This window comes from Eleginops maclovinus, chromosome 9 (assembly GCF_036324505.1).
Source record: "Eleginops maclovinus isolate JMC-PN-2008 ecotype Puerto Natales chromosome 9, JC_Emac_rtc_rv5, whole genome shotgun sequence".
In the NCBI taxonomy this organism is placed as follows: domain Eukaryota; kingdom Metazoa; phylum Chordata; class Actinopteri; order Perciformes; family Eleginopidae; genus Eleginops; species Eleginops maclovinus.
The window spans coordinates 26,934,020-26,961,292 of record NC_086357.1 but is presented as its reverse complement, the minus strand read 5'-3'; the positions used below and the strand labels follow the sequence as shown (position 1 = coordinate 26,961,292).

General features: G+C 42.5%; 1 protein-coding gene across 1 annotated transcript; it reads right to left on the bottom strand.

Annotated features, from left to right (window-relative positions):
• Positions 1–1,737: 1,737 nt before the first annotated feature.
• On the bottom strand, positions 1,738–27,273 carry tnfaip8l1 (tumor necrosis factor, alpha-induced protein 8-like 1). Its single transcript, XM_063891896.1, has 3 exons — positions 26,942–27,273; positions 6,039–6,318; positions 1,738–4,779 (listed from the first exon to the last, which is right to left on the bottom strand). Exons 2-3 carry the CDS (start codon positions 6,308–6,310, stop codon positions 4,491–4,493), a joined length of 561 nt encoding a protein of 186 aa, XP_063747966.1. The 5' UTR covers positions 6,311–6,318; positions 26,942–27,273; the 3' UTR covers positions 1,738–4,490.

Sequence of the window (27,273 nt, the reverse complement as noted above, 5' to 3'; positions counted from 1 at the left end):
AAAAAAAAATAATGATCAGTTTTTCTAAATTTCGAGTTCTAAAACTATCTTCTCATTATTCTAACTCCGTCTTCTTGTGGCCCTGATCACCTTCTTTAAATAAAAAAAATCACACTTTTTTCTATGCTTGATGATCATCTACCCCAGCCTCAAAATATGTTAAACTTTATCCTCAAATTGAAAAAAATGCTTATTTTTAGGAATAACTTTGCACTTAAATAGCTTCCTCCCCCTCCAAAATAAAGATATACAATAAGCAGCTCTTTAACAAGGACCCTGCAGTCATCCTCAACTTTTATTAACATGTTTTTATCCTACTCTGACCTCTGCTTCCCCCCCCCCCAAGGAAATAGTTATTATTCCTCATTAACTACCATGAAATAATGCTTAAACTGTAACGCCCCCTAAATGAACTGCCTTGAAATGATCCTTAAAAGATGATCCTATAATAGTATTCCCCCTCCCTTTAAAGATACGTCCAACCCTGCTTTAACCCCCCCTCTAGACGACGACCCTCCACTTTTATTAATAGCATTTCCTCTGCTTTAACCTCTCAAGCGCTGACCCCGGAGCAGAGGACTTCAGAGATGAATCATTGAGGGTGACGTCGGGATGTTTTTTGCTTTATTAGCCGTCGTTAAACTTAGAGAAGGAACAAAGACACAACGAGACGTGACTGGACTCACATCCCAGCAGTGCAGTCATAACATCAGAAAAGAACAAAATGATGCATGACCATTAGAGGGTAATTGGCCCTCGGTTCTGCAGCGGCCTTTCAACTGTGCTGCGGGGAGCGGACGTGCTGCCGGGCTAATGCGTGTGTGTCTTATGTCCGAACATCTGTGTACATTTCATCACGGTTATCTGTGTACATTTCATCACGGTTATCTGTGTACATTTTATCACGGTTTCTCTAGAAAAATATAGCATGAGGCGCTAACGTCACTTCCGGTCTACAGTAAGCCCCGCCCACTGCCCGGTGAACATCCCGCATCAGAGCGAAGCTGCGGAGTCATATATTACACCTCCAACAACAAATAGATCCAGAGTTTCTTTACTTCCTCTCCAGAAAAAAGGAGAGTAAAAGAAAGGATCAGAAATCTCAGTCTCCCCCGGCAGACCCACCGGACATCCATCCCCTATTTATTCTCCGTAAGCTGTCTCTGCCGTCTGACCAGACATCTGACCCCGTCTTCATATTCCTGGACTCATTAAACTCTTTCTGACCCACAGAGAGATTGTTTAACTAGCAGCACTTTAACATTTCAGGGGGGAAAGAGATGATCTCCGGTATGGCGGGGTATTACTGAGTTTAGAAGCCCGACCTCCGGGGCGTTCCAGTTGAAGTTTCCCAATGTGAACTCAGATATTCCCACTTCCCAGTACAGCTGGAACGCACATAAATAACCAGTCTGCCCAGTCAATGACAGATTAAAGCCCCCCCTCCTCTTGAGTGGATCTCTTCAAATGAAACTGCTGCTTTCCAAAAACGGTGGTCTTTCCATCTGACTAATTTCCTGTTCTACCTTTGACCGCAGGAAGCCCCCGGCAGGAAGTGGAAAGAAACGAACCCAAAGTTGAATCGTTTGTCAGATTGTTTGCTTTTCGATGGCGATGGTAATAAAAGGGATTTGGGCCGACTGAATCCAGGTCAGACAGTCAGATTACCACCCCCCCACCTCCCTGATCTGGCCTGGAAAATCCCACCGTGCAACAAAAAACAAGAGACACAAAATGTATTGTTTTAGAAAAGTATTATATTTGGATAAAATATAGAGACACAATCGTATGTACACGAGTCAAAAATACACATTCACATGATGATAGAAAAAGACAATAAGTATGCTTAGTTTGAGGGCTTATGTAAAATATAAGAGGGGCTGCTGCTGATTTCCACTTAGTGTGTCATGGAGGGAGATTTAAACTAACCCTGAGAGGCGCAGGGATTGGAGAAAAAGGGCATTTAAAGACAATTAAATCAACCGGAGGGACTTAAGGATCAAAGATTGACTCCATGATTCAGAGAAAGACATCATGCTCATGTTGTATAAAAAGGACAAATAAAACACAGCGCCTCCATGATCACCGTTACTATAAATTATCAAGTGCATACTGTTTGCTTTTTAGTTTCAATACTCGTTTCTTTGGCAGGGAGAGGCTGTGGATGGAGTGAGGAAGTTTTCCTATCTAGAAAAGAAGCACAGCGCTTATTACACGGCTCAATTTCCAATTCTCTCACAGGTACGCACACAAACACACACTCTCTCTCACACACACACACACACACACACACAGAATACAAAATGAGGCCGCAGAACAAAACAATCTCCCAGACAGGCTCAGTGATACAAAAAAAACAACTGAAGAAAAAAGGCCATTTTGTGAGGTTTCAGGAGTATTCATATGCTCCTTTATAAAGACAGGAACACCACCTTTCAGTCCGTCATAGAGGTGGACTTGCAGGGAGCAAACAAACACAGATCTACATCACATAACGCTGCGAGGCGAGGTGGAGAGTGGCCATTATCCCGCCGCGGAGTGGGGAGCTGTAATTGCAGCGTTAGAGGACAATCAGGTTCTGTTTGTCTGAGCTCTAATCAAAAAAAAAACCCGCCTGGCCCACGGACGCTGAGCTGCAGGCTGCAGTCCGTCCTTTCACCCCGACGCTGCTGGGAAACCAAATCTGTCAGAATTCAAACCATAGTTTTCTGGATAAACCTGAGGCAATGACGACTCATCTATTAAAACTGACCTTGGGCTTCAAATTCAATAGAGAGGTGCAGGAATGAGTCCCAAAACCCCAGAAATAAGTCACTATTTTACCCCTGAAATTCTAAAATAGGTACTATAAATACTCTGCTGGTGGATTTAAAAACAGCGGTTGCTAACGAGTGTCTTAATGAGACGACTAAACACCATCATGCCCAACGTTAGCCGCCTTTAGCTTAGCGGTGGTATCTGGAGTCATGTGACGGTGCTGTGGTTCCTTTGTAGCCTAGCGTTAGCTTCTTACTTCAGAAATCATAGAGGGAACCAGGGAGCTGCTACCTTCTGGGTCGGCCTTCAATAATATCCCTGCACCTCTCCTATGATTGTGATCGCTCCTTATTCCTCTCTGACAGAACGCCAGGGTAGCGTTAGCAGGTGTTGACACATGGTGCCGCTCCCCTGCTGCGATTCTGACATCTCTAAACACAAAGTTGGGAGTGTGTTTTCACCGAGCACGAGTAGCACATCCAGAAACACACACAGCGTAATCAAATTCCTCCGTGTTACAGCTCCTCTTCGACCTGAATACTTCACTGTTTGTTCTGGTGGCTATTAAAAGAGGAAACGCTAAAGGATTACTAAAACTGTTTCACATGGGTTCATTCTGTGGAAAGTACAGTACAGCGCTTTATTGGGGGTTGAGTGCAACACAAACATCACTTCTTTATATCATTGGGTATTTAGAAAAGATAGGAATTCACTTGCTTTCTTCTCCTGGTGCTTCAAGAACCCTCTTGGTCCATTAGAAGCTCCTCGTGACTGAAGGCCTGAGCCTGGATTCTGTTCCTCTAAGCGACAGATCAAGCCCTTAAAGAGTGTGTTTATAAAAAAGGCACAGTTGTCAAGGCTCCTATCCCTGAGTATACTGATAAGAGCAGGAAGTTTTACATTCATAATAAAGAAAACACTGTCACCAAAAGTCCATCTGGAGACAAATAAACTTTGGAATAAGTAGCCTAGAAATGTTCAGTGTAATGGATGAAAGGCACACATGCTAAACGATTGTCACGTTAGAAAAACAAAAGGAAAATCTTGCGTATTGGAGGTAAAAGGTGCCCGATGAGGACGTCAGAAACACTACTTCTAGATGTAAAGATACCAGAAACATCACTTCTTTATATCCTCGGGTATTTAAAAAAGCTGGGGTTCACTTGCTTTCTTCTCCTGGTTCCTCTAAAACATCTTGGTGCATTAAAAGCTCGACCTGTGCCTCAAATCTGTAAAAAAACATCTGTTAAAAATGACAAAAAGTCCGCCTGGAGGAGAGGAAACTTTGGAAATCTAGCAGAGATATGTTCAGTGTTACAGATGAAAGGAACACACATGCAAAACGATTGTCACCGTAGAAAAACAAAAGGAAATCTTGCATATTGGAGGTAAAAGGTGCCCGAGGCGGAGCCAAACGGAGGTCAGCAACCTCCCCCTCTCCGGGTCCCCCCCAGAACACCTCTTGGTCTATTAGAAGCTCCTCGTGAGTGAAGGCCTGTGCTTGGATTCTGTTCTTCTAAGTGAGAGATCAGTGTGTTTATAAAAAGGCACAGTTGTCAAGGCTCCTATCCCTGAGTATACTGATAAGAGCAAGTTCTTTCTTGGAATAACTAGCCGAGATATGTTCAGTGTTACGGATGAGAGGCACACACATGCAAAACGATTGTCACCTTATAAAGAACGAAAGTTGCATATCGGAGGTAAAAGGTGCCCGATATGGAACCAATCGGAGGTCAGAGGTTCCCCTCGTCCAGCATCTTGTTGACCCCGTTGCAGATCCTCTGCAGGTGTACGCGGTAGACCTCCGACGGCCCGTACAGATTGGCCAGGAAGTCGCAGTCGGCGAAGTGATTGAACACGTGGTTGACCCGCGAGTGGCTCTTGGCCGTCAGGTGGCGTTTGATGGCCTGGTGCAGCAGCTCGCGGCAGTCATTCAGGATGGCGCTCATGACGCGGCGGTCAAAGGTGAACTCGATCTGGTGGAAACTGACCGCCGTCATGGCCAGCGTGTGGACCTTCTTCCTGAGAGACGAGAGGAGGGAGGGAGGGAGAGAGGCTGTCAGGGCAGCAGAGGGAGGTAAAAATAGAAACTGCTGCCGAGTGATTTCTCGTCTGAAAAGTTTCACAACTCCCCTCTCTGTCTAGTGTTGTCCCCCCCCGTGCTGATATCCTCTCCGTGCTGTGCACTCCAGCCCCGAGCTGAGTGACACTATTTTAGTGGAAAATATAAACTGATGTAAAAAGTCAATTTCCTTAATTTGCTTCCATCAGCAGGAATGGACTCTTCTTCTCGAAGCTCTCAACTGGGACCACTGTGCTGTTGTTTGACCCCGTGTTTAACATAAGACTAGGCTGCCTACACGCTGACAGTGGCTGTAACCAAAGTCTGGATCATGCACTAAGGCAGGTCTGCTTAGTCTTGTGATGAATGGGTTACATGTGTGTGTCTTTTTCCTTCAATAATTAGTCTGCTTTAATGCTGGGGCTCGCCTCCCTACGTACAGATCAGGCTTGCTGCGATAGTCGGCGATGCGGCTGCTACGCGGTGTCCGGGCGAACACAGATAACACTAATTGCGGATTCTCTGTGAATGCAAATAAAGCTTGTTTAGTTCAATTTTGGGGATTAGGGCTATCAAATTAAATAATAACTCTTATTTGTAAAATACTGAGAAGGACTTAGAGGTTTTCCTTCCCAAGATCAATAGTGAGGAGATTTTACAGGCCATAGTGCACCATGAGGGCATGGACTCTGCATCCTGGGCCTACCTCAGCTGATAGTAATTGATTTAAGGAAATAACAACAACCCACATCCATTTTTGTTCTTCCTTGGTGTGAAAGTATGATCTGTTCGGCCAGTTTTTTATTCTGAAATAAAGTGTGGCGATGTTAGAGACTACTCTCAAGGTTACCCACTTCTTAAACACAATATATTTGTTCAATTTAAATAAATTAGGATGTGACAAAAGCTCTTTCTTCAACATCATGGACCCCATTAAGACGTCCCTCATGTCTAGAGACTACACACAGGCTATCCAGGAAAGGATTCAGGCCTGTAACCCTAACCTTGAAATCATATTTGATGTAATGTGTACGGATGAATTAAGGCAGATCAGCTCCAGTGTTGTCAGCACACTGATGCTTTCAATTTTATGCTAAGCTAAACTACGCTAATCACTTCCTGTCACTTACTCTGCACTCTATTTTCTCGAACAACTCTCAGAAAAAAACTGCATTTTCCAAACCATCAACCTTCTCTATTAGTTCCTCTTGCCGCCTACCTGAAGTTCTCCACCAGGATGAGCTCCTCCCCGTTGAACTGGTTGTTCCTGTACAGCACTCCCAGCTTCACCACCATCTTGATCAGGTTCTTGATGATCTTCTGGGACTCTTTGCGGTTGCGCGTGAACTCCTTGGTGACGCGGTACAGCTCGTCCAGGACCTCGCTGCTGGTGTCGTCGATGAACAGGTTGGCCATGCTCTTGGTGGACATCTTGCTCATCAGCTTCTTCTGCGCCTGCAGCGCTAAGCTCTTGGTGCTGAAGGAGTCCATGATCAGGTCTGGGGGACGAGAGAGAGAGGATGGTAGATTAATTGCTGATGCATGTTCACCCTTTTTGCTTTAACGCTGATGTCCTATGATTATTGACATAAACTGTAGGTTCTCATTTGTACCTGTTAAGTGCTTTTGTGCATGTAAAGGGTCTGCAAAGGCTAAACTCCTTCTATTGGCTAGCTCTCAAACACATTCTATGCGATAGGCTAAAGGGGCGGGACATCTCAAAGCAGTTGACCAATCACAACAGTTTACCACCAATAAGAGCAGACTGGGCTCTGATTTCAGACAGAGGGTGAAAAGAGGTGCTGCAGCACAGGCAGTATGAGAAACATAAAGAGCTTTCTGAACATTAAAGCATGGAGACATGTCCCAGGAGAGACACTACATACTGATATACACCTGAACATCAGCAGGAGAGGACTCTTTAAAGTAGAGACGCTACATACTGATATACACCTGAACATCAGCAGGAGAGGACTCTTTAAAGTAGAGACGCTACATACTGATATACACCTGAACATCAGCAGGAGAGGACTCTTTAAAGTAGAGACGCTACATACTGATATACACCTGAACATCAGCAGGAGAGGACTCTTTAAAGTAGAGACGCTACATACTGATATACACCTGAACATCAGCAGGAGAGGACTCTTTAAAGTAGAGACTCTACATACTGATATACACCTGAACATCAGCAGGAGAGGACTCTTTAAAGTAGAGACTCTACATACTGATATACACCTGAACATCAGCAGGAGAGGACTCTTTAAAGTAGAGACACTACATACTGATATACACCTGAACATCAGCAGGAGAGGACTCTTTAAAGTAGAGACTCTACATACTGATATACACCTGAACATCAGCAGGAGAGGACTCTTTAAAGTAGAGACTCTACATACTGATATACACCTGAACATCAGCAGGAGAGGACTCTTTAAAGTAGAGACACTACATACTGATATACACCTGAAAACGAGCATGATAGGGCCCCTTTAACTCACACATCCTGTCACACTCAATAACAAGATAAGCAAACGTACGATAAGCATCAACACGGACAATCTCCCGTTGTGTTGCTACTTGTGAAAGAGAAACTACTGAATGGAGCGTCTGATTCGGCAGTTATTGCTCAGAGTTCATGTAAAATAACACCTCACCAGCAGAGAGAAAGGGCCAACCATAACACACAGCCCGCCATGTGTGAGGTTATTACAAGTAACATCTGCACTAACACGGCTGAAAGTGCCGGGCCAAGAGCTGTCGCCTTTATTAGATAATGAGCCGTGGCAGCTGTCAAATTAGTCCCAGAAACCCCTCTGGCTCTGGGCCCACGGGGTGGTTAGAGAAGAAAGAGTCGTTGCAGGAGGAAGGCGGGTACAGCGGAGGGATCCGAATGCACCCGCAGAACAAAGCGTGCAGGTGTGTGTGAAGGTGAAGCGTGTTGCTTGATTTATGTATGATGTTGTTTCCTAGAGATTGTGAGAGTGACTCAGGGAAAGTCTTCCCCCATGTTGGAGGCTCATGAATAGCGGAGGTCAAACAATCTCTCCTTTTTAAATGGGGCAGCATCTCTCAAAGCCTTCTGCTGGTCGCTTCTTCAGGTGTGTACACTCGGGTTTTGAAGAATAAATGTAATCTTCTTTCCCGTACTCTCCCTCTGCAACCTTCACCTCTCAAAGGAAACCAGCCTGCGTGCAGACGGGAGGAAGCCGACAAAAGGAAATATGTTTTCCAAAAAAGCACGCATGAATGAAGGCTGCATTTTGACGTGGCCACCGTTTTCTAAATATGTTCCGATGCAGAGAATCAAAACGGTATTACTTTGATCTAACTCCATAGACTTGATCTTCAGGAGGTTACAGTAGGTCTGCTAATAAAAACCTCTTGCATTACCGAAAGCTAGGGCGATCGTTGGTGTCAAAGTTAGATTTTAAAAGACTTGATCAACTATCTGCAAGACCTCGCGCGCAAAAAGCTGAACCAACAGATTAATTGGCATTTCTGATTTTTAACTTCATGAACTTCATGACATTTTAAATCAAAATGGTTTCAGATTTTCTGTTTCTCAGCTTAGCAAATCAAGTGTTTCTGTTCAAATTAAGCTTCTCTTTTATTCCATATTTAGAGGGTTAAACTACACATTCAGATGCAATCTGTTCCCAACTCATCCTGTAAAAATGATATGTCGAGGTCATTGAACTGACCTCACTCACTGCCACGATGAACATTATTCAGGTTGATCAGAGGTTTCGTAGGATCCAACACATCTTACTTTAAAGGTCTTGTTTGAACCAAATCAATCGCATCTTTTTGCCCCATTTTATGTTCAGTTAATTGCCTTTCTCCGTGTTTCTGTTTCAGTTAATGGACTATTATTATTATATGTGGAGAAGCCAAATTTGTCCTATTTACCTCCTGTAGGGCTGCAATAAGCCCTCAATATCTTCGGAACAATGCCATGTATGAAAACAGTCCAGTACCAATAGCTGGAATTGAATGCTCCATCTTATTCAGGCTCTCTTTTTATTCATGCATTTGCCATTATAAGACCATACTGTTTAATTGAGGCAAGTCTAATAATAAGGGAAAACATGGATGTGAGAGTATTCTGTATAATGTAATAATAATAAATGACATTTCTGTAGCGTCTTTCAAGACCCAAAGCCGCTTTACATGGTGTAAACAAACAAACAAAATGCAATAAGTAGCAGTGGCAGTGGAAGCAGAATATGCCCTAGTGTTTTATTTGTCAGATCAGTGGCGGTGCGTCAATAGTGGGTGCTTGGGCGCCGCCCACCCTGACTTTTTGAGTTAAAAAACGTTATATATACAACATAATTGAAATAAGAAATGTACCGTGTTTATGGGTTAAATGTGTATGGGAGACCACTGTCAAGAACCGCTAAAATGTGTCCGGACATAATATATTGCCATTCGCCTTTTCTGAGAATAGGCAGGTCGGCTACCGTCCGTGGGCGCCGATAACATGGGAGTCTATAGGAGAGCTTATACTTTTCTCAGTCATTTTAGCAAGGATAGCTTTTCATTGGGGGATGAAACTTAGATCTGTGGCATTGCCAATGGCATTGTTTCTTAGTTCAATGTGACATTCTTAGATACGCGATTGGACTATTTCGGCGAATCAGCATCGTTATCATTCCCTAACCACAAGCGTAAAGAGCAGCACCGTAGCTAGCTGAAACTTAGATTGAGTGAATATGGCGACATCGATGGCTGAGAACTCCGTGCAAGCTCTACTTAAAACACCGTTTCATCGACTATCAGATGTCGAAAAGAAGAAATTGAAAGACTTGGGACCCGAGCGTCCGGATTTAAACATTCAACAGACGACCACTGATCGCGGGAGAACCTACACTCGGACTTTCTCCTCAAACTTGTATGCTAAGCGGAATTGGTTAGCTGGTTGTACAGTGAGCAATGCCTTTTTTTGTTTCCCTTGTCTGTTATTTCAAAGTCCTGGGACTGAAACACTTTGGACTACAACCGGGATGAAGGATCTAAAGCACTTCACACAAAAATGTAAGAAGCACGAATGTGGCCGCAGCCACCTAACCAACTGTCTTAAGCTAAACCTCTAAAAAAGTGCTATTTAAACCGTGCCGCCCAACTGCGCCCCCCCCAAAAAATTTTCACCAGCCGCCACTGTGTCAGATACTTTACTTTTTAAAAGTATATTCATGTTAAACGTTTATATTTTCACTCTTAGTTCTGTTTTATCTTCTACTATGAGATGTTCATGTTGTAAAGTTATTTATTTTCCTCTCTTTTCATTTCTAATTACGTGCAACACTTTGTTTTACATGCCGCTTCAACAAAGAAAATTCCCAATTCGGGATTATTAAATATATCTCGTCTCACTTCATGAGTTCATCCGTGGCCTGGAACTAGATATTATTGTCCCTATTGATAAACCTGCCGATTGTTTCCTCGATCCTTCCACTGTTTTGTCCCTAAAATGTCAGAAACAGGTGAAAAATGTCAGCGTTAGTTTCCCGGAGGTCAGGGTGACATTTAGAAAATGTCCCGACATCAGTCTGAAACACCAACTCAAAGTTCACTACGATATAAAACAGAGGAAAGCAACGAATCCTGACACGAGAGAAAGGTTGGAGCTGTTGCACGTAAAACGATGAACAACGTATTTGCAGATTAATTTCCTGCAGACTGAATAATCACTTAATGAACTAATCCCTTCTTCTCTGGGGGCACAACACGTTTATATTCCTCAAAGTAAGCGCAGTGTTGTTACGGGATCAGCTCCAGGATTGGGACATTTTTTAAACAATACCCAGCCTTATTGTGCTGCAACAACAGGAACATAATAAAGCTCTTCCTGTTCCTCCAGGGGATAGAAAAATAACCAAAAAACAGTCAGATCTTATTTCCTAAACACCTCTCTCTGTCACCCGCATGCTAAATTCAGCCTAATGGGCGACTGTCACGGAGAAAACGAAATAAACACGTTTAAGCAAAGTGTCCCATTCACATCCCAATAGGGGCTTAATCTCCTCCACATGAAAGCAACCCCGAGCTTAACTGAAAATCTGCATGATTGGCAAATTGCCTTTCCACGCGCTCAGGAATAATAATAATATAAAACCCAGCGTCGGGGCGGCAGACAGGATGAATAGTGACACATCCTGCTGGGTGACTTGTGATTCTTACTCTTGGTACTAGAAGGCAGAGTGTCTGCAGCTACAATGACTTTCACCCCCACCTCCCTCCCCTCTCCTCCCTTGTCTTTCTCTCTGCAATGCCTCTCTAAGAATATCAATAAGACTCCTTGGAGAGAGCGTCAGCAGGAAGCTTCCCCACGAGGAGACGAGACAGAGATGGGGGGCGTTATATATCAATCCTGAGACGTGGAGGGAAAAAGTAGGTGTTGAATGAGAGGTCATTTATTTACTGTCTCGTGCTAGTTCTACTCCCCCTCGCCTTCACCTTCTCTGCAGGTTGCTATAGGGCTGAGTGTGAACCAGTTACTCGTGTCTCCACTGCAGAGACGCCGGCTTTTGGCCATGACATTACAAGGAGCCCAATTAAGATGGTCAGAAACAATTAAACAATGTCATTGGAAGTCCGTGATTGGCAACGATATACTTAGTTAAATTAAGCAATATGGGACGGATGTCCGGTCAGTCTGCAGGTGGGAGAGTGACAGACGGCAAGCTTACACTTAACTGGGATTTCCTTGGCTTGTCAGAGTTCTTATTTCAATGCAGCACCTACAGTCGCTACACATGATGAATGATGTTAGCCTCATTAGCATCATAATGTAGCCGTGATGTTTCCCACCGACGCACAGCATTGACTGACTGCTCTGTGGACGCCTGAAGACACATATTTTACCGTCTTTCACTGAGTAAAAGTGAAGAGAATCTGAACTTTGGATCTTTCTGTCGTCTGACGCCTAATACACGACACAGCAGCTTTTAGGCATGGTGAAACTATTTCCATTTGGCTGGGATTTTTAGTTTCCAATTGGATATTTCGACAGGAAGTGACACAGTTAGTGTCATCCATATTCATGGTGATGTAGACGTGGCTGCTACGGGGCTCTGCTCGGTGGAAAAGCAAAATGGCTCTTAAATGTTTTGCTTTTGAAAGTTGAACTGGGAACCAATTGGCTGAAACCCAGATCTAGAATGGTTCACATTTTAGAAGATAAGGGGTCTTACAGGTGCTGGCTTTTAATCTGGCCCTGGCTTTCTTGATCAAGCTCCCCATCGACCGTTTCTCTGACTCTGAACTTGCAGCACTTGTTATACAGACCCTGATGCAATGAGTGTGAAATGTATAACAAGGCGATAGACACTAATGATCAGACTGAAGGAGGAGGAAAAAAACCCTGAGAGCTTTATATGTGTGCGAGCTGCGATTGAAAATAATCACTTGGTCTTGCTGTCAGGCTGTAATCACAATGGTGAGACTCAGGAGGACAATCACTTACTGCAATACTCAGAGTTAGCCTGCATCCAACTCCTCTCCAGAGTTTAGAAAAGTGCCGTAATGGCATATTAAGAAAGCTCTTCCTCAGATTGGAGGGTGATTTCGTTTTGCCCATTAAACTCCACTCTTGTAGGACCCACTCATAACTGTGTGTGGCCTGTCCTCAGACAACAGAAAAGCAAAGTATGTAATAAAGGGAGTTCAGACGCATGAATACCAACACTGAAACACTTGGCACTAAGGCTGGGCGACATTATACTTAGGAAAGTAGTAGAAATGTGTTTACTGGTAAGACTCTGTAATGCAGGGATGAGGGGTGTTTGTACACAGACCTGGTGGTTAGCATCGCTAGCGCTCCTCACTAAAAGCAATGGGTTTTTACTTTGGACTTTTGAATATTGCTCCGTGTAAAAACAGAGGTAAATGACAATGAGATGTTCTGTTCGGCAGGTTAATCTCCACGCATTAACCACTTTAATTATAGTTGAAGCGTAAACGCATTCGACTGAAATAAAAGCTAATGTTGGTCTATAAAGGAACTACACACTATCACATGACTTCACTTCACTATGGCTAAGCTAAAGGCGGCCAATGTTGGGCTATAAAGGAGCTACAGCACGGTCACATGACTTCATGTAACCCCCGCTAAGCTAAAGGTGGCTAATTTTGGGCTATAAAGGAACTACAGCACGGTCACATGACTTCACGTAACCACCGCTAAGCTAAAGGCGGCTAATGTTGGGCTATAAAGGAACTACAGCACGGTCACATGACTTCACGTAACCCCCGCTAAGCTAAAGGCGGCTAATTTTGGGCTATAAAGGAACTACAGCACGGTCACATGGCTTCACGTCACCCCCGCTAAGCTAAAGGCGGCTAATGTTGGGCTATAAAGGAACTACAGCACGGTCACATGGCTTCACGTAACCCCCGCTAAGCTAAAGGCGGCTAATGTTGGGCTATAAAGGAACTACAGCACGGTCACATGACTTCACGTAACCCCCGCTAAGCTAAAGGCGGCTAATTTTGGGCTATAAAGGAACTACAGCACGGTCACATGGCTTCACGTCACCCCCGCTAAGCTAAAGGCGGCTAATGTTGGGCTATAAAGGAACTACAGCACGGTCACATGACTTCACGTAACCCCCGCTAAGCTAAAGGAGGCTAATGTTGGGCGTGATAACGTTTAGTCGTCTCATTTAGACGCTTGTTAGCAGCTGCTGTTTTTAAATCCACCAGTGGGGTATTTAATGATGTATTTAATGATGTATTTAATGACGTAGAACAACAATTTAAATCCCTTCAGCTTGTGTTAACCACACACTCTATTTACGGCTTCTAACCAAAACCTCATTCAGAAACCACTGACTTCCAGATGAGGGCTAAAGTGCTAACTCATTTTGGATTTGGGACTCATTCCTGTACCACTCTACCACGATGACTGTTCTCACGTGATCTCTTGGTTTCATTGACCGTCACCATATCTTAATGTGGTTCATTCAGGTAGCGATGAACTGAATTATAATTAAATAAAGGATGTATTGAAATGTGATGATGCAGAAGTACCATATGGTTATTTAAAACGATTTGGAAGGATTCAGGCCATATTGCCCAGCCCTTCTTGGCACCTTGGATCATCCGTTCTCCCTCACAGATGAAGAGTGATGTGTCTCGGCCCCTGGCATTGTTTTCCTTCAGATGGAGGGAGATCTTCACTCCCCCTCTCTTTCCCCCCGTCTTTCCAAAACAAGAAACCTCATGAAAAAAAAAAAAAGGTCCTTGGGGGGAAGAAGAGCTCTGAGTGATGAAATGGTTTTTGATCAAGATTTTTTTGTTGGGCGACTTTGCAGCATGAGAGTGGTTAGTGGCAGATCTAAATGGCCTGTGAAAGTGTGGTGCTCAGGGACAGCCGGGCAAACACTGACACAGCGTCTCCATAGTATTTATAGAGGTGAAATCTTAACGGATTTAAGGCTGAATCAGACATGACAGGAGGGAAAACTGCTGAATGCAGAAAGACACAGCCCTCGCTGCGTGCAGAAATCAAACAAACATCTGCACTCTGTGAGTCTGTTCCTGCCGCGACGGAGGAGGAAAAACAAAGACAGATTGCAGCAGCGTAATTACTGCAGGCGGACAAGCTACACCATCATCAGCTCGAGCAGAACAAGACATGCAGGGAACACGCTAAGCAAACACGACTCATGGAAATGAAACCGGACCCTATACGGGGTTAGATGGATGTCTGGTGACAGTGAGGGAGTCTGGGTAATGTTCCCAGCCAGGGACGCTCACACTCTGCAGCAGGTGCAGACAGCCGGGAGGGATCGAGGTCAGGGAAGGCTTTGACTCAAGGTGGTGGAAAGAAAATAAGATTTATGGAAGAGTCAGGATGCTTCTTACACTCTGAATCGATTCGTGACTTCCCAAAAACTGTTTCATCTCCTTTATTTTCCTCTACAAAGCAACCCAGATCTTGCTGATGGGAAGTAATCCTGTCAGAGAGGCAATGCTGTGTCAAGCTTTACTTCCTCATTTGATGATAATGTGGGCTGTGGGAGAGGGAACATAGGGGACTTTAGCCTTTTCAGACCATGTACATGCACCGAACCCTATAGAACACACTACACAGGAGAGGGAAGACCCCTAAAAGCAGAATAGGGCCTCTTTAATTCATGCAACTGGCAGATTTTGTACTGAAACTAGTGAAAAGGGTTTATTTGTGCAAGTTTAGCATGAACAAGTATAGCTTTGGGTCCCTACTCCTTCATACTGCATCGAGCTGCATGGCTGTAGACTCATGTGTTGTTTCTTGGGAAATAGTTGATCCTTTAATCCTGAGTCCTTCATATAAAAACCACCAAAGAGCGACATTTTACCATCGAGTTTCTTTGGTTAAACCGCTCACAAGCCATAATAAAGGGTCTTGAGAACATATTGCTTCCCTTTTAAGTGGTCTCCAGCCAAAACAAAATATGTTTTCAGCCTTTGAAAGATTCAGGGAATTGTTTGAGAGAATGGTCATCACAACTTAAAAGAGCCAAAGAACCCAAATTCATGGAAATGATTATTATATGAAACAGAAAACAGAGAATGGTTCTGAACCAGCTGCAGATTTCCACTCAATTACTACTATTTATAAGACCATAAAGGAGCTCTAAAGAAAACTACATCCACAAATACTACTCAACGTGAACATTTTGTTCCCTTTTGGCTGCTCATATTTAGAGTAAATCCAACATGATTTGAGCGTGGCATTGGTTTTCTAAAAGCGATGCAGCCTCAGCATCCGCTGCACTCACCTGTCAGTCAAACTGAGGCCGAGGTGTGACAGGTGAGAAACCAGAAATTGGATACACCTGTAGCTCCCGCCCACTCAAAGCTCTAACCACCATGCCTCACGAGCAAGAAGAGGCCACAGCAAGTGAAAATATAACCACTCTAAACCCTGCTGCCAATCTAGACAGCTTGGTGGTGCTGATTACAGCCAGAATAAACTCAGAATACAATAAAAACATGTTTATTCTTCTATGTTTAGCCACTACGAGTTGCCGTATTAAGTTTTCCGTGACAAGTGATGGGATCAAGGCAGGAGGAAATGACACGACTTTTATATACTTTATAACCGTGTACTGATCATGTGTCAGAGGCTTAAAGGTCCCGTATTATACTCTTCTTCAACATTATATTCAGATATATACAGAACCTGTCTCTGATTGGCTGAAACACCACACAGATCATTGCAGCATCCCATAATCCTCTCTGTTTCAGCCCTGTTCCAAAACTGCTGATTCTGTGTCTGTAGCCTCAAATGCTAATGAGCTGCTGCTGGCCACGCCCCTCTGTGCAGTGATTGGTTTAAAAAACACAGTGGGACTCTAGGAGGAGATTCAGGTGATAAGGTGGGCGGGGCTTACCTTGGTGGGTTAGTGGCTAATGTTTGCACAACATTGTGACATCACAAAGTGGCCTAAATCTGATCAGCTGATTTGCAGACGGTTTTTATAGCGATGGATCGGGACAAAAAGAGACGGGGTCTTTCTTCCTGAGTCTCTTCACACAGAAAGGGACACATTTTAATGTGTAAAAGACATGAAGAAGTGGATATGGCATAATAGGTGGCCTTTAAAAGGATTCAAATTAGGGCTGCAGCTACAGCAACAACCTATTTCCTTATGTCTGCACCATCGTACCCCAGAGCAAACTCCTCTAAACCTGGCAATAAACTGGATTCTGAGTCTATTGTCCAGCCCGTTTGGCAGGGAACTTTCCGTGACACTTCAAGTGATTGGTTGATGGCAGCAGAAAATGTCACGACTTTTATATTCTGCAGGGATGAGTGGTCACATGGGCAGGGGGCACACTGTGACCCTGACAGAGACGACTCCATCAGCAGAGGAAATCTCCAGTGCTGCAGGACCGAACACTGCTCTGTGTTTGTGAGGATTTACGGCTCTCCAAGTTTCTGAGCAGCCTTGAATCACAATCAGTAACCCCCTTTTTTACGCCGTGTACGGAACATGTGTCAGATGCTTAAAGGGATAGTTAGCGTGTTCTATACAGAGTTCTGCATGGTCCCAGTTTGCCGTAACAAACAGGAAGTATAGCATTGTACTGCTTAGAGACATCTCAATATTGTGTGTGCTATACTCAGAATATTTCCACAGCTTTACCTCTCACAGGAAACTAAAGCAAAGCCACCAGACCCCACTGACATTAAAGCTTTGCATCATACAGGGTTTCTGGTCTACCACTGCCTCTAAAAATGACACGCTACTTTTGTTTTCTTACTTTGGTAAATACAAACTCCCCAAAACCACACAACACAGACAAACCAACCGATCGAGGCAGCGGTGGATCGGAAACCCCCGTGTGTTGCATAAGTAACATTACTATTATTGTCAATGGAGGATTCACTTCCCAGTCATGACTCAGAATACTTTAAGAAATCCAAGAGGGGGAATTAGGTTTTCTTACAGTTGCACCAGAATATGAAGATGGAGTAACATGTCTCATAAAGGTCCTTTTGGCCACTGTCTTATATATAGACATGTTCTGTCTTAAGGTTAATTGGTGAGAATATTCTTATTGGAGCAAACATTTAAACTGAGTGACTTCTTTCAGGTTTTGCTGGTGCCTCGGTCCGCATTGCTTCTGTCATTTTTTGTCTGTTTTCTCCAAATTAGTGCCATGCTGATCGCCTACTGTGGTTCCCACACTGAAGTGTATCACACAACTCCGCTTCAAACAACCCTTACTCTCCTTTTAATCTACCCTTTAACACACCATGTGGCCGAGACGTCCCACGTTTGAGTCCAGGCCGATGACCTTCACCATATGTCTCCCCCCCTCCTCCACAACGCCTCCCTCCTGCTGCTTCCTGCTGCTCTCAACTGTACGATAAACAAAAAATACTAAAATGGTCCACACGAGATGAAGACTATGAGAAGTACACACCGGCTCAAATCAGGGCTGCAGATACCAAATAATTTCACTATAGAATAATCGGAGGAGGATTCTGATCCCTTCCTTATTATTATTTTGGGGTTTTCCCTCTCCTGTTGAGTGTTCTATGGTTTTTAGTGCATGTAAATGGTCTGCAAAGGCTAAAATCTCTGTGTTCCCTCCACAGGGAGTTTCTCTTCCCCAACCCCTGCTGCCTGCAACGCCTCCATTGAAGTCCTTTGTTGACTTCCAGGAGAAAGTGACATCACAAGGTTGCTCCAACACATTGTACGTGATAGGCTAAAGGGGCGGGACATCTCGAAGCAGTTGACCAATCACAACAGCTTACCACCAATCAGAGAAGACTGGGCTTTGGTTTCAGACAGAGGGGGAAAAGAGGTGCTGCAGCACAGGCAGTATGAGAAACATAAAGAGACACTACATACTGATATACACCTGAACATCAGTAGGAGAGGACTCTTTAAAGTAGAGACACTACATACTGATATACACCTGAACATCAGCAGGAGAGGACACTTTAAAGTAGAGACACTACATACTGATATACACCTGAACATCAGCAGGAGAGGACTCTTTAAAGTAGAGACACTACATACTGATATACACCTGAACATCAGCAGGAGAGGACTCTTTAAAGTAGAGACTCTACATACTGATATACACCTGAACATCAGCAGGAGAGGACTCTTTAAAGTAGAGACGCTACATACTGATATACACCTGAACATCAGCAGGAGAGGACTCTTTAAAGTAGAGACGCTACATACTGATATACACCTGAACATCAGCAGGAGAGGACTCTTTAAAGTAGAGACTCTACATACTGATATACACCTGAACATCAGCAGGAGAGGACTCTTTAAAGTAGAGACACTACATACTGATATACACCTGAACATCAGCAGGAGAGGACTCTTTAAAGTAGAGACACTACATACTGATATACACCTGAACCTCAGCAGGAGAGGACTCTTTAAAGTAGAGACTCTACATACTGATATACACCTGAACATCAGCAGGAGAGGACTCTTTAAAGTAGAGACTCTACATACTGATATACACCTGAACATCAGCAGGAGAGGACTCTTTAAAGTAGAGACACTACATACTGATACACACCTGAACATCAGCAGGAGAGGACTCTTTAAAGTAGAGACGCTACATACTGATATACACCTGAACATCAGCAGGAGAGGACTCTTTAAAGTAGAGACGCTACATACTGATATACACCTGAACATCAGCAGGAGAGGACTCTTTAAAGTAGAGACGCTACATACTGATATACACCTGAACATCAGCAGGAGAGGACTCTTTAAAGTAGAGACTCTACATACTGATATACACCTGAACATCAGCAGGAGAGGACTCTTTAAAGTAGAGACACTACATACTGATATACACCTGAACATCAGCAGGAGAGGACTCTTTAAAGTAGAGACACTACATACTGATATACACCTGAACATCAGCAGGAGAGGACTCTTTAAAGTAGAGACTCTACATACTGATATACACCTGAACATCAGCAGGAGAGGACTCTTTAAAGTAGAGACACTACATACTGATATACACCTGAACATCAGCAGGAGAGGACTCTTTAATCTAATCCTCTCAGCTCTAAAGAGAGGGACCAATATGGAAACGTGTGGTTCTACTGTTGTCCTGTACAGAGGCCGTACAGGAAAACAGTTCTGTTGATTCAACCTCAGATTTAACTGGTTCCTTGTTATTATACTTCTCCCGTCATTTCAGATCTAATATAAAGGACTTTTTGAACAATGGAGAACTCAATCAACGTGATAAGCATAATAAAGGAAGTGTTTACTGCAGGGCTGTTGGACTGGATTAAATGACATTTCTCTGTGTCAACACTTTCATGGTTGTGTTTGCTTTTCTGCTGCCTTTTGGTTGAACTCCCACGAATAAGAGGTGGCTAAAAAAACAAACAAAAAAAACATGTGAAGCCTACAACCATTACCATCTTTTCCAAAGCCGGTTTTGAATAAAAACTTCACAACATTTCACAAAATAACGAGGAAACTGTAGTCCCCTGAGGTCCCCTCTTTTTAAAAAAGAAAAGAAGAAGCTCCTCGATCATAACCGAGAGCGTTACGGATGTCATTAAATTGAATTGTTATCGGGAAAATCTGAAAACGTCTTTCTCCGCAGATTCTCCCCCAGCTGTATGATATAACCCGTGGCCAATTTGAGAAACAATAGACAGTCCTGGCTGTTATATAAGGAACATCCGTGCTTTGTGTTCACACACAAGGACAAGTAGGCGCTCCACTGTGAGGGAAACAACAGCAGGATATCAGGACGCCGCAATTTCATCTTTCATCAACTTTTGTAGTGTTTGTCTCGCTCCTCTCTCTAGATGCTGCACACCAGTGACTACTAATCAGAGAGGTGACTGTTGTATACGACAGGCGAGTGTGTCTGCATAATGGCTCTTTGTGCACACTGACATGAGAGCCATAATTACATCCCAACAGATATGTGAGACATGCACGCTTTGTAGATCTTTGCATGACGGTATATACCGCAGCGTCTCTGTAATCCTCCCACACAGCCATCATCATCATCTGTGCAGAGAATCGGCCAATAAGTGCCTTTCGTTCACCGTGCCCCATCCTCCACTTTTTTAACAGTTTTCTCAGATCTGCCAGAGCCAGCTGAACAATTAATAATTAACACATCAGCATAATGGATCGGGGATTAATAATTCAGTCGCGCCGATTTGGACTGGAATAGACCGGAGGCTAAGGATGAGGCGGTGCAACAGGTCGGGCCAGAGGAGAGGGAACGAGGGGGAAGCGGCAGAGCAAAAAAGGAGGACAGTGACTGTGAGCGGATGCTGTTAATTTAGGAACATCAGCCAGTGTTACGCATGCAAAATAAGACGGGGAATTCAGTCGCTGCTGCCTGAGGGCCACACACACACACACACACACACACACACACACACACACACACACACAACATTTGTTCTAGCATTAAAATTCTGTTGTTTTATGGTAAGCTCAGACAAAAGAAAGGATTACAAAGAATAAAGGGCAGTTCACTTTATATTAAACTATTTTCTGACGTTTTATCGACCAATTTACCTTTTCCTGTAGTGTGTTATAAAGGTTTGTGTGCATGTAAATGGTCTGCAAAGGCTAAAATCCCTGTGTTCCCTCCAGAAGCAGTTTCTCTCCCCCACACACACTCTCCACCCGTGCCTGAAACGCCTCAGTTTGACCCCTTTATCTACTTCCTTAACATAGTGACATCACTATGTAACACTCACGCTTCTATTGGCTAGTGCTCTTTACATCTTGTACATCTTTAAGTGGGGTGACCAATCACAAGATAGCTGGCCATCTAACCAATCAGAGCAGACAGGGCTCTGGTTTCAGACAGAGGGTGAAAAGAGGTGCTGCAGCACAGGCAGTATGAGAAACATAAAGAGACACTACATACTGATATACACCTGAACATCAGCAGGAGAGGACTCTTTAAAGTAGAGACTCTACATACTGATATACACCTGAACATCAGCAGGAGAGGACTCTTTAAAGTAGAGACTCTACATACTGATATACACCTGAACATCAGCAGGAGAGGACTCTTTAAAGTAGAGACTCTACATACTGATATACACCTGAACATCAGCAGGAGAGGACTCTTTAAAGTAGAGACTCTACATACTGATATACACCTGAACATCAGCAGGAGAGGACTCTTTAAAGTAGAGACTCTACATACTGATATACACCTGAACATCAGCAGGAGAGGACTCTTTAAAGTAGAGACTCTACATACTGATATACACCTGAACATCAGCAGGAGAGGACTCTTTAAAGTAGAGACTCTACATACTGATGTACACCTGAACATCAGCAGGAGAGGACTCTTTAAAGTAGAGACTCTACATACTGATATACACCTGAACATCAGCAGGAGAGGACTCTTTAAAGTAGAGACTCTACATACTGATAGTACACCTGAACATCAGCAGGAGAGGACTCCTTTTAAAGTAGAGCTCTACATACTGATATACACCTGAACCTCAGCAGGAGAGGACTCTTTAAGTAGAGACTCTTTAGAGTGACAATATTGATATTACATACCTGAACATCAGCAGGGAGAGGACTCTTTAAAGTAGAGACTTACATACTGACTACATATGATACACCTGAACATCAGCAGGAGAGGACTCTTTAAATATGATATAGATCATAAAAGCAGCAAATCCATAAAACGGAGAAGCTAAAACTAAGAAAAGTTTCTGCTTGAAAAACAATGATTCAATTATCAAATGAGTTGCTCGTGCTTCTACAAGTAGATTCAATAAAAGCTTCTATCGGTGTCTCAAACTGATGTATCACTTTCACAAGCATTCACTCCGAGTGCAAGGTCCAAGTTTTAATTACATATTATTAGCAGTATAATTAGCAGCACTGCACAGAATGCGAGACGTAATCAAGGTGCTAACCGGTGCTTGAGCTATGAAGGATGTCTGGGCCTGTGACATTTTAATTAAAGGACATAAGCGCAGGGCACATTAAGAGTCATTTTATTCACCTCCAGCCTCCAGAGAGCATCATTTGTTAACTGGGTCAATGGAGGGCCAAAGCCAGCAGCAGTGGAGGAATGTAACCAAGTACATTTACCCAAGTATTGTGCTTCAGATTTGAGGGACTTTTTCTTGCCACTTTAGACTTCTGCACTAGGACTGAACGATTCATTGCATTTACGATAATATCGCGATATGACAAAACGAGATTTTCCAACCGCAAAGGCTGCGATTTGACTGGCAAGCGAGCCGAGCAGGCAGGGAAAGAAGTCAACGCTGCGATTGAACCTGTTGCACGATGGCCTCAGGCTCGTCAGAAGAGTGCACGGCTGGAAGTTTGGTACCAAAGAGGGGCGGCACGTCAGTTGTGTGGAATTATTTTGGCTTTAAAAAGGAAGATAATGGGCAACGTCAGGTATTGTGCAGAACGTGCCTCGCCACTGTTGCTACCTCACGAGGTTCACGATTGTAATCCCGATTGATTTATTGCTTGTGTTTGTTGAAAAATACATGAGAATACAAGAGGACCTTGAAAAATAATCGCACATTAATCGCAATATTGAGGAAAAAAATCGCAATTAGATTATTTTCCAAAATCGTTCAGCCCTGTTCTGCACTACTATAATAATTAAGGAAATCACAGTTTTTAGTGTACTACCTTAATATGCAGCTTTAGTTTAGACATGAATAATATTAATATTTGTTCATCTTAATCTCTTGCATTCATTAATAGCTTTGTTTTTAAAAATATAACATTTTTCTTATAAACTAAACTAGCCAACTGTTTAAGAACAGCTTACTCAATTAATTAACTACCAAATAAGTGTCAGATGATTAATTAGCATCCATAAATACCTTAAACATTAATTTTGTTATATTTCTTGCGTTGGTTATTTTTAATACTTTAAGTACACTTTGATATTACTCGGTACTTTTAGTTTGCACGACTAAAAACTGTTACAGTACTGCTGTTAAAGTAACAATATGCATTATATCCACTTAATGTTACCTGCTGTTATCTGGCTTCTACTTTTATAATGCTCCTACTAACTTTTTTTAAACCTTCATTTTCATGTTATTGGGTTAGTGTGCATGTCTCTTATTTAATATGCGGGTTGATATATTTAATTTCCCCGCTGAGGGACGTAAAGTATTTCTGATTTATACTTACTTATTTTTAAATATGTAACATTTCCAATCATTGGTTTTAGTTTTACTTAGGTTAAGGATCTGAAACTCCCCCCCCCCCCCCCCTGGGAATCCTTCAGTGGGAACAGAAAGCACTTCCCTTTGTGATTAATAAATAACTCAGGTTCGATCCCGAATGATTAGCAGCAATGTCCGTGTTTCGTTTTCAAACAACACCGTGATGTTTGCAGGTCGTGCGGCTCTGCTCTTTCAGACGAGCCACACGCTCCGAGTGTTTCGGGTTTCCAGGGAAACTGGAGGCCACCTGCCAGCTCGGCTGAACTTTGCAGCGTAGTAAAAAAGCAGATCAACACCTTTCTGGTTTTGTTCGGGGAGTTATCATGGCTTCTCTCCAGTGTTTCCAGCATTACCACTACAAATTCAAGCCTTTCATAACACGGCGTGGGGGGGTGGGGGGGAGATGGCAACGTGACTGTATTGTCTTGTTCTAGAAAGACACTCGGAGGAAGGGATATACAGTTACACTGAAATATACATAGAGCAGGCTCACTAAATCCTGCCATTGACGGGCTATCACCGTATATCATTATTATTGTTTCTTGTCTTGCAGAAACACAAAGCACTGAAACCATAATGAAGCTGTTGTGAAGCACAAAGCTCTGATTAATGATATAAAGCATATATTCATTAAAACCAGTCAAGGATGAAATCTAAAAACAAAAAGGACTTTTCATTTAGTTCTATATTTCCATGCCTTCCAAAAACAATGGACATCAATTGGATTATTTTAGGGCAAACGATTATAGTAATTTTCAATATGAATTATCATATGAATGAGCTGACTCATTTTTCAAGCAAAAACATGTCAGAAGATAGTTAAAAGAAAGACTACAGACCAAAAATATTCTACATGCACTGAAGAGATTGCTTCTTTGGAAGGGGTCACATGCTAACAAGGTCGGTTAGGTTCTAGTTTTGACTAACATGTCAGAACATTTTGGAAACAACGCCAATAACCTAGTTCCTATGGGCAAATGAGACATCTTTAAATTGCCAATTATCTGATAAACAGTCAGAAATCCAAAAATATGCAAGGCAAACTAATCAATTCGTTTCTCTGTTTGATACACAATGAAAAGGTAAACATTTTGGGGTTTTTGACTGACAAAAAAGGCATTACCTTGGACTTTGGGAAATTGGGATAAACATTTTTCACTATTTTCAGACATTTTATAGACCAAACAATCATGTTTAATGAAATGAAACAGTATTGTATACCCTACTGCCAATTTACAGTCCAAAACCCAAAGATATTCTCATAAGTTTGATATAAAACAGAGAAAGCAGCAAATCCTTAAAGTTAAGAAGCTGAAACTAGTGTCTAAGTTGTGCGTTTTGCTTGAAAAATGGCTAAAACAAGTAAACAATAATGAAAATAGTTGCTGATTAATTCACAAAAAGGTCCATGATATTTAGTCTGTGTTTCCAGGAACATTTGCTGACAATTGAATACTAAAGTAGTTGTAAAAGAGTCCTGCAGTTTTTGGGTTACAATGCATATTTCAGCTCAATGGTTGTCAGCCATTGCTTCCAACAACACAGACACAGAGACGCCTTGGCAACTTAAACAGAGACGGTTACGAATCACCATATCGCTTCACCACTGATACACTGATGCAGGGAGAGGCCGTGAGTCCGGGTCCAAGGCTGTAATTCATCCGACATGTGTGTGGAGGCAGTGCATGATAATGTGGGCCGTTAGCCTGCCAGAGCCCGGCTGCACACTGAAGCCATTCATCCACACTCAAAGCTTCACAATGTAAACACAGCAACGTGTTACAAAACATATCAGTGTTGGCAAAACACATGTCTTCAGTCTCGGTCTGGAAACCCAGACACTGGAGCTACATACAGAAGTAATTGGCGTTTAAACTGCAGGGGAGAAAGCTCGTTCTCTTCATTTACTCGATTGCTTATGAACGGTAGCTAAGTTGTGAACGTTCAATATGAAGGTTAAACATTAGATTATTGTACATTCATTATATATTCTCTGTATGGTGCTCTTCAAAAAGTGTTATCCTGTATCCAATTAGAGAAAAAGATGGATACCATATACATATAGTGGTAGTTATGTTGGAGAAATGTGTATGCCAATTAAAGCGTCTACAGTTTTTCAATTAAGAATCAGCAATCATGGTCCAACGCCGAGCAAAAGTCTGACATTGGGAGGATATCGATGGAAGAAAAATGTCCAAACATTGGTTTCACATGACACCAAATACAGTTAACCATTCTGCAATGTTTTTTATTACTATCAATAAAATATAAACCTAATTAGTAACCCTCGCTGTTATCCACATGATGGTCTAACTGTGATGTTTTGTGGTTGTGAGCAAATAAAGAGCTAAATCCCATCCTAAAAACACAATGAAAGCACATGTAGTCTGCATTACATGGCCTTTTGACCCAATTTATCGACTTCTGAATTAAACTTTCTACAAGTAGAATAAACTATGACTTCCTGCTGATGAGCTTTGGTTATATTTAACTGAGATACAATCATCCATTTCTGGAAATTCTAAGAGAGAAAAGTCAAGTTTTGAAGTGAAACTAATAGAGACATTATATGTTTAATTTCTTACATTGACTATGGTGCTTTAAAGTATTTGGACAAATAAATGCCCAATAACTTGATAATCAAAAACCCATGCAAACAATATTGTGTTAGGTAATCTTTCCTCTAGCTACTTGCATCTGGTTTCTCTTTTGTATGTCTGTGTACTGTAGTAATGTGACATATTATATGACGAAATATAGATGAACAAAGAGTCAAAAACCCAAAGATATTTAAGGTGCAATGACACAAACAAAGAAAGAAGCTGAAACTAGGGAAAGTTTGGCAGTGCTGCTTGAGTACCAACAGGACTAGATTGAATTACATGGATTAATAGGCCTACTTCACACAAGTTCATATATATTATTTTAGTGTATAAATCTAACACGAGTTTCTGAAAATGAGTACTTAAGACACCCTTTTCACCGGTAAAGAACACCCTTAAAGTCAAGCTAATCTCTTTACAGTCCCAATATGCAAATAATGTGGTTAATAATCCACCATATTTGAGGATGTTTTGGATTTAGCTTCCAACAGGTTGACTAACTGACATTTTGACCGTTACTTCTGCTAACTTCGTAGTAAAAATAAAGCCTGTCACAGGAAAGAGAAGTAAGCTAGCAAACAAAACGTAGTTATATGAAACTAATATAAGTGTGTAAACAGTGAAAAAGTGGCTTAAAAGGACAAAAATACAAATATTAACGGGCTAATAATGTGGGTGTGATTTGACCACACAGGCCTCTGATATTAGGCGACCGTTATTGTCAGTTTGAGACGTTACATTCAAAAGTACTTTCAGTTTATGAGACGTTACATTCAAAATCGCTCGACCGTTAAGAGGACATGATGGACTCACCTCAGCCGGACTCGGGAGAAAGGTAAACCGACAAGAAGACACCTAAATCGGATTGAAATCTCAAGTTTTCATCATGGCAGCGCAGCGAAAGTCACTTCATGTTTTCTTGTTTTTACTCGGATAAAAAAGCAACACCCTCCTGGCAGCTCCTTCTTGTTCCGAGTATCAAAGTGTGAATTATTGAACGTTTTCTCCTCCTGCTGCACCGTGAGATCAGTTACAACTTGTAACCCGAATCCTCCTCTTCCTACTCCTACTCGTTAAAAAAAATAAAAAAGTTTCAAACTTGAGGGCGACCTGGAAATCACCAGATTGATGTTGGCTTGGGCCAA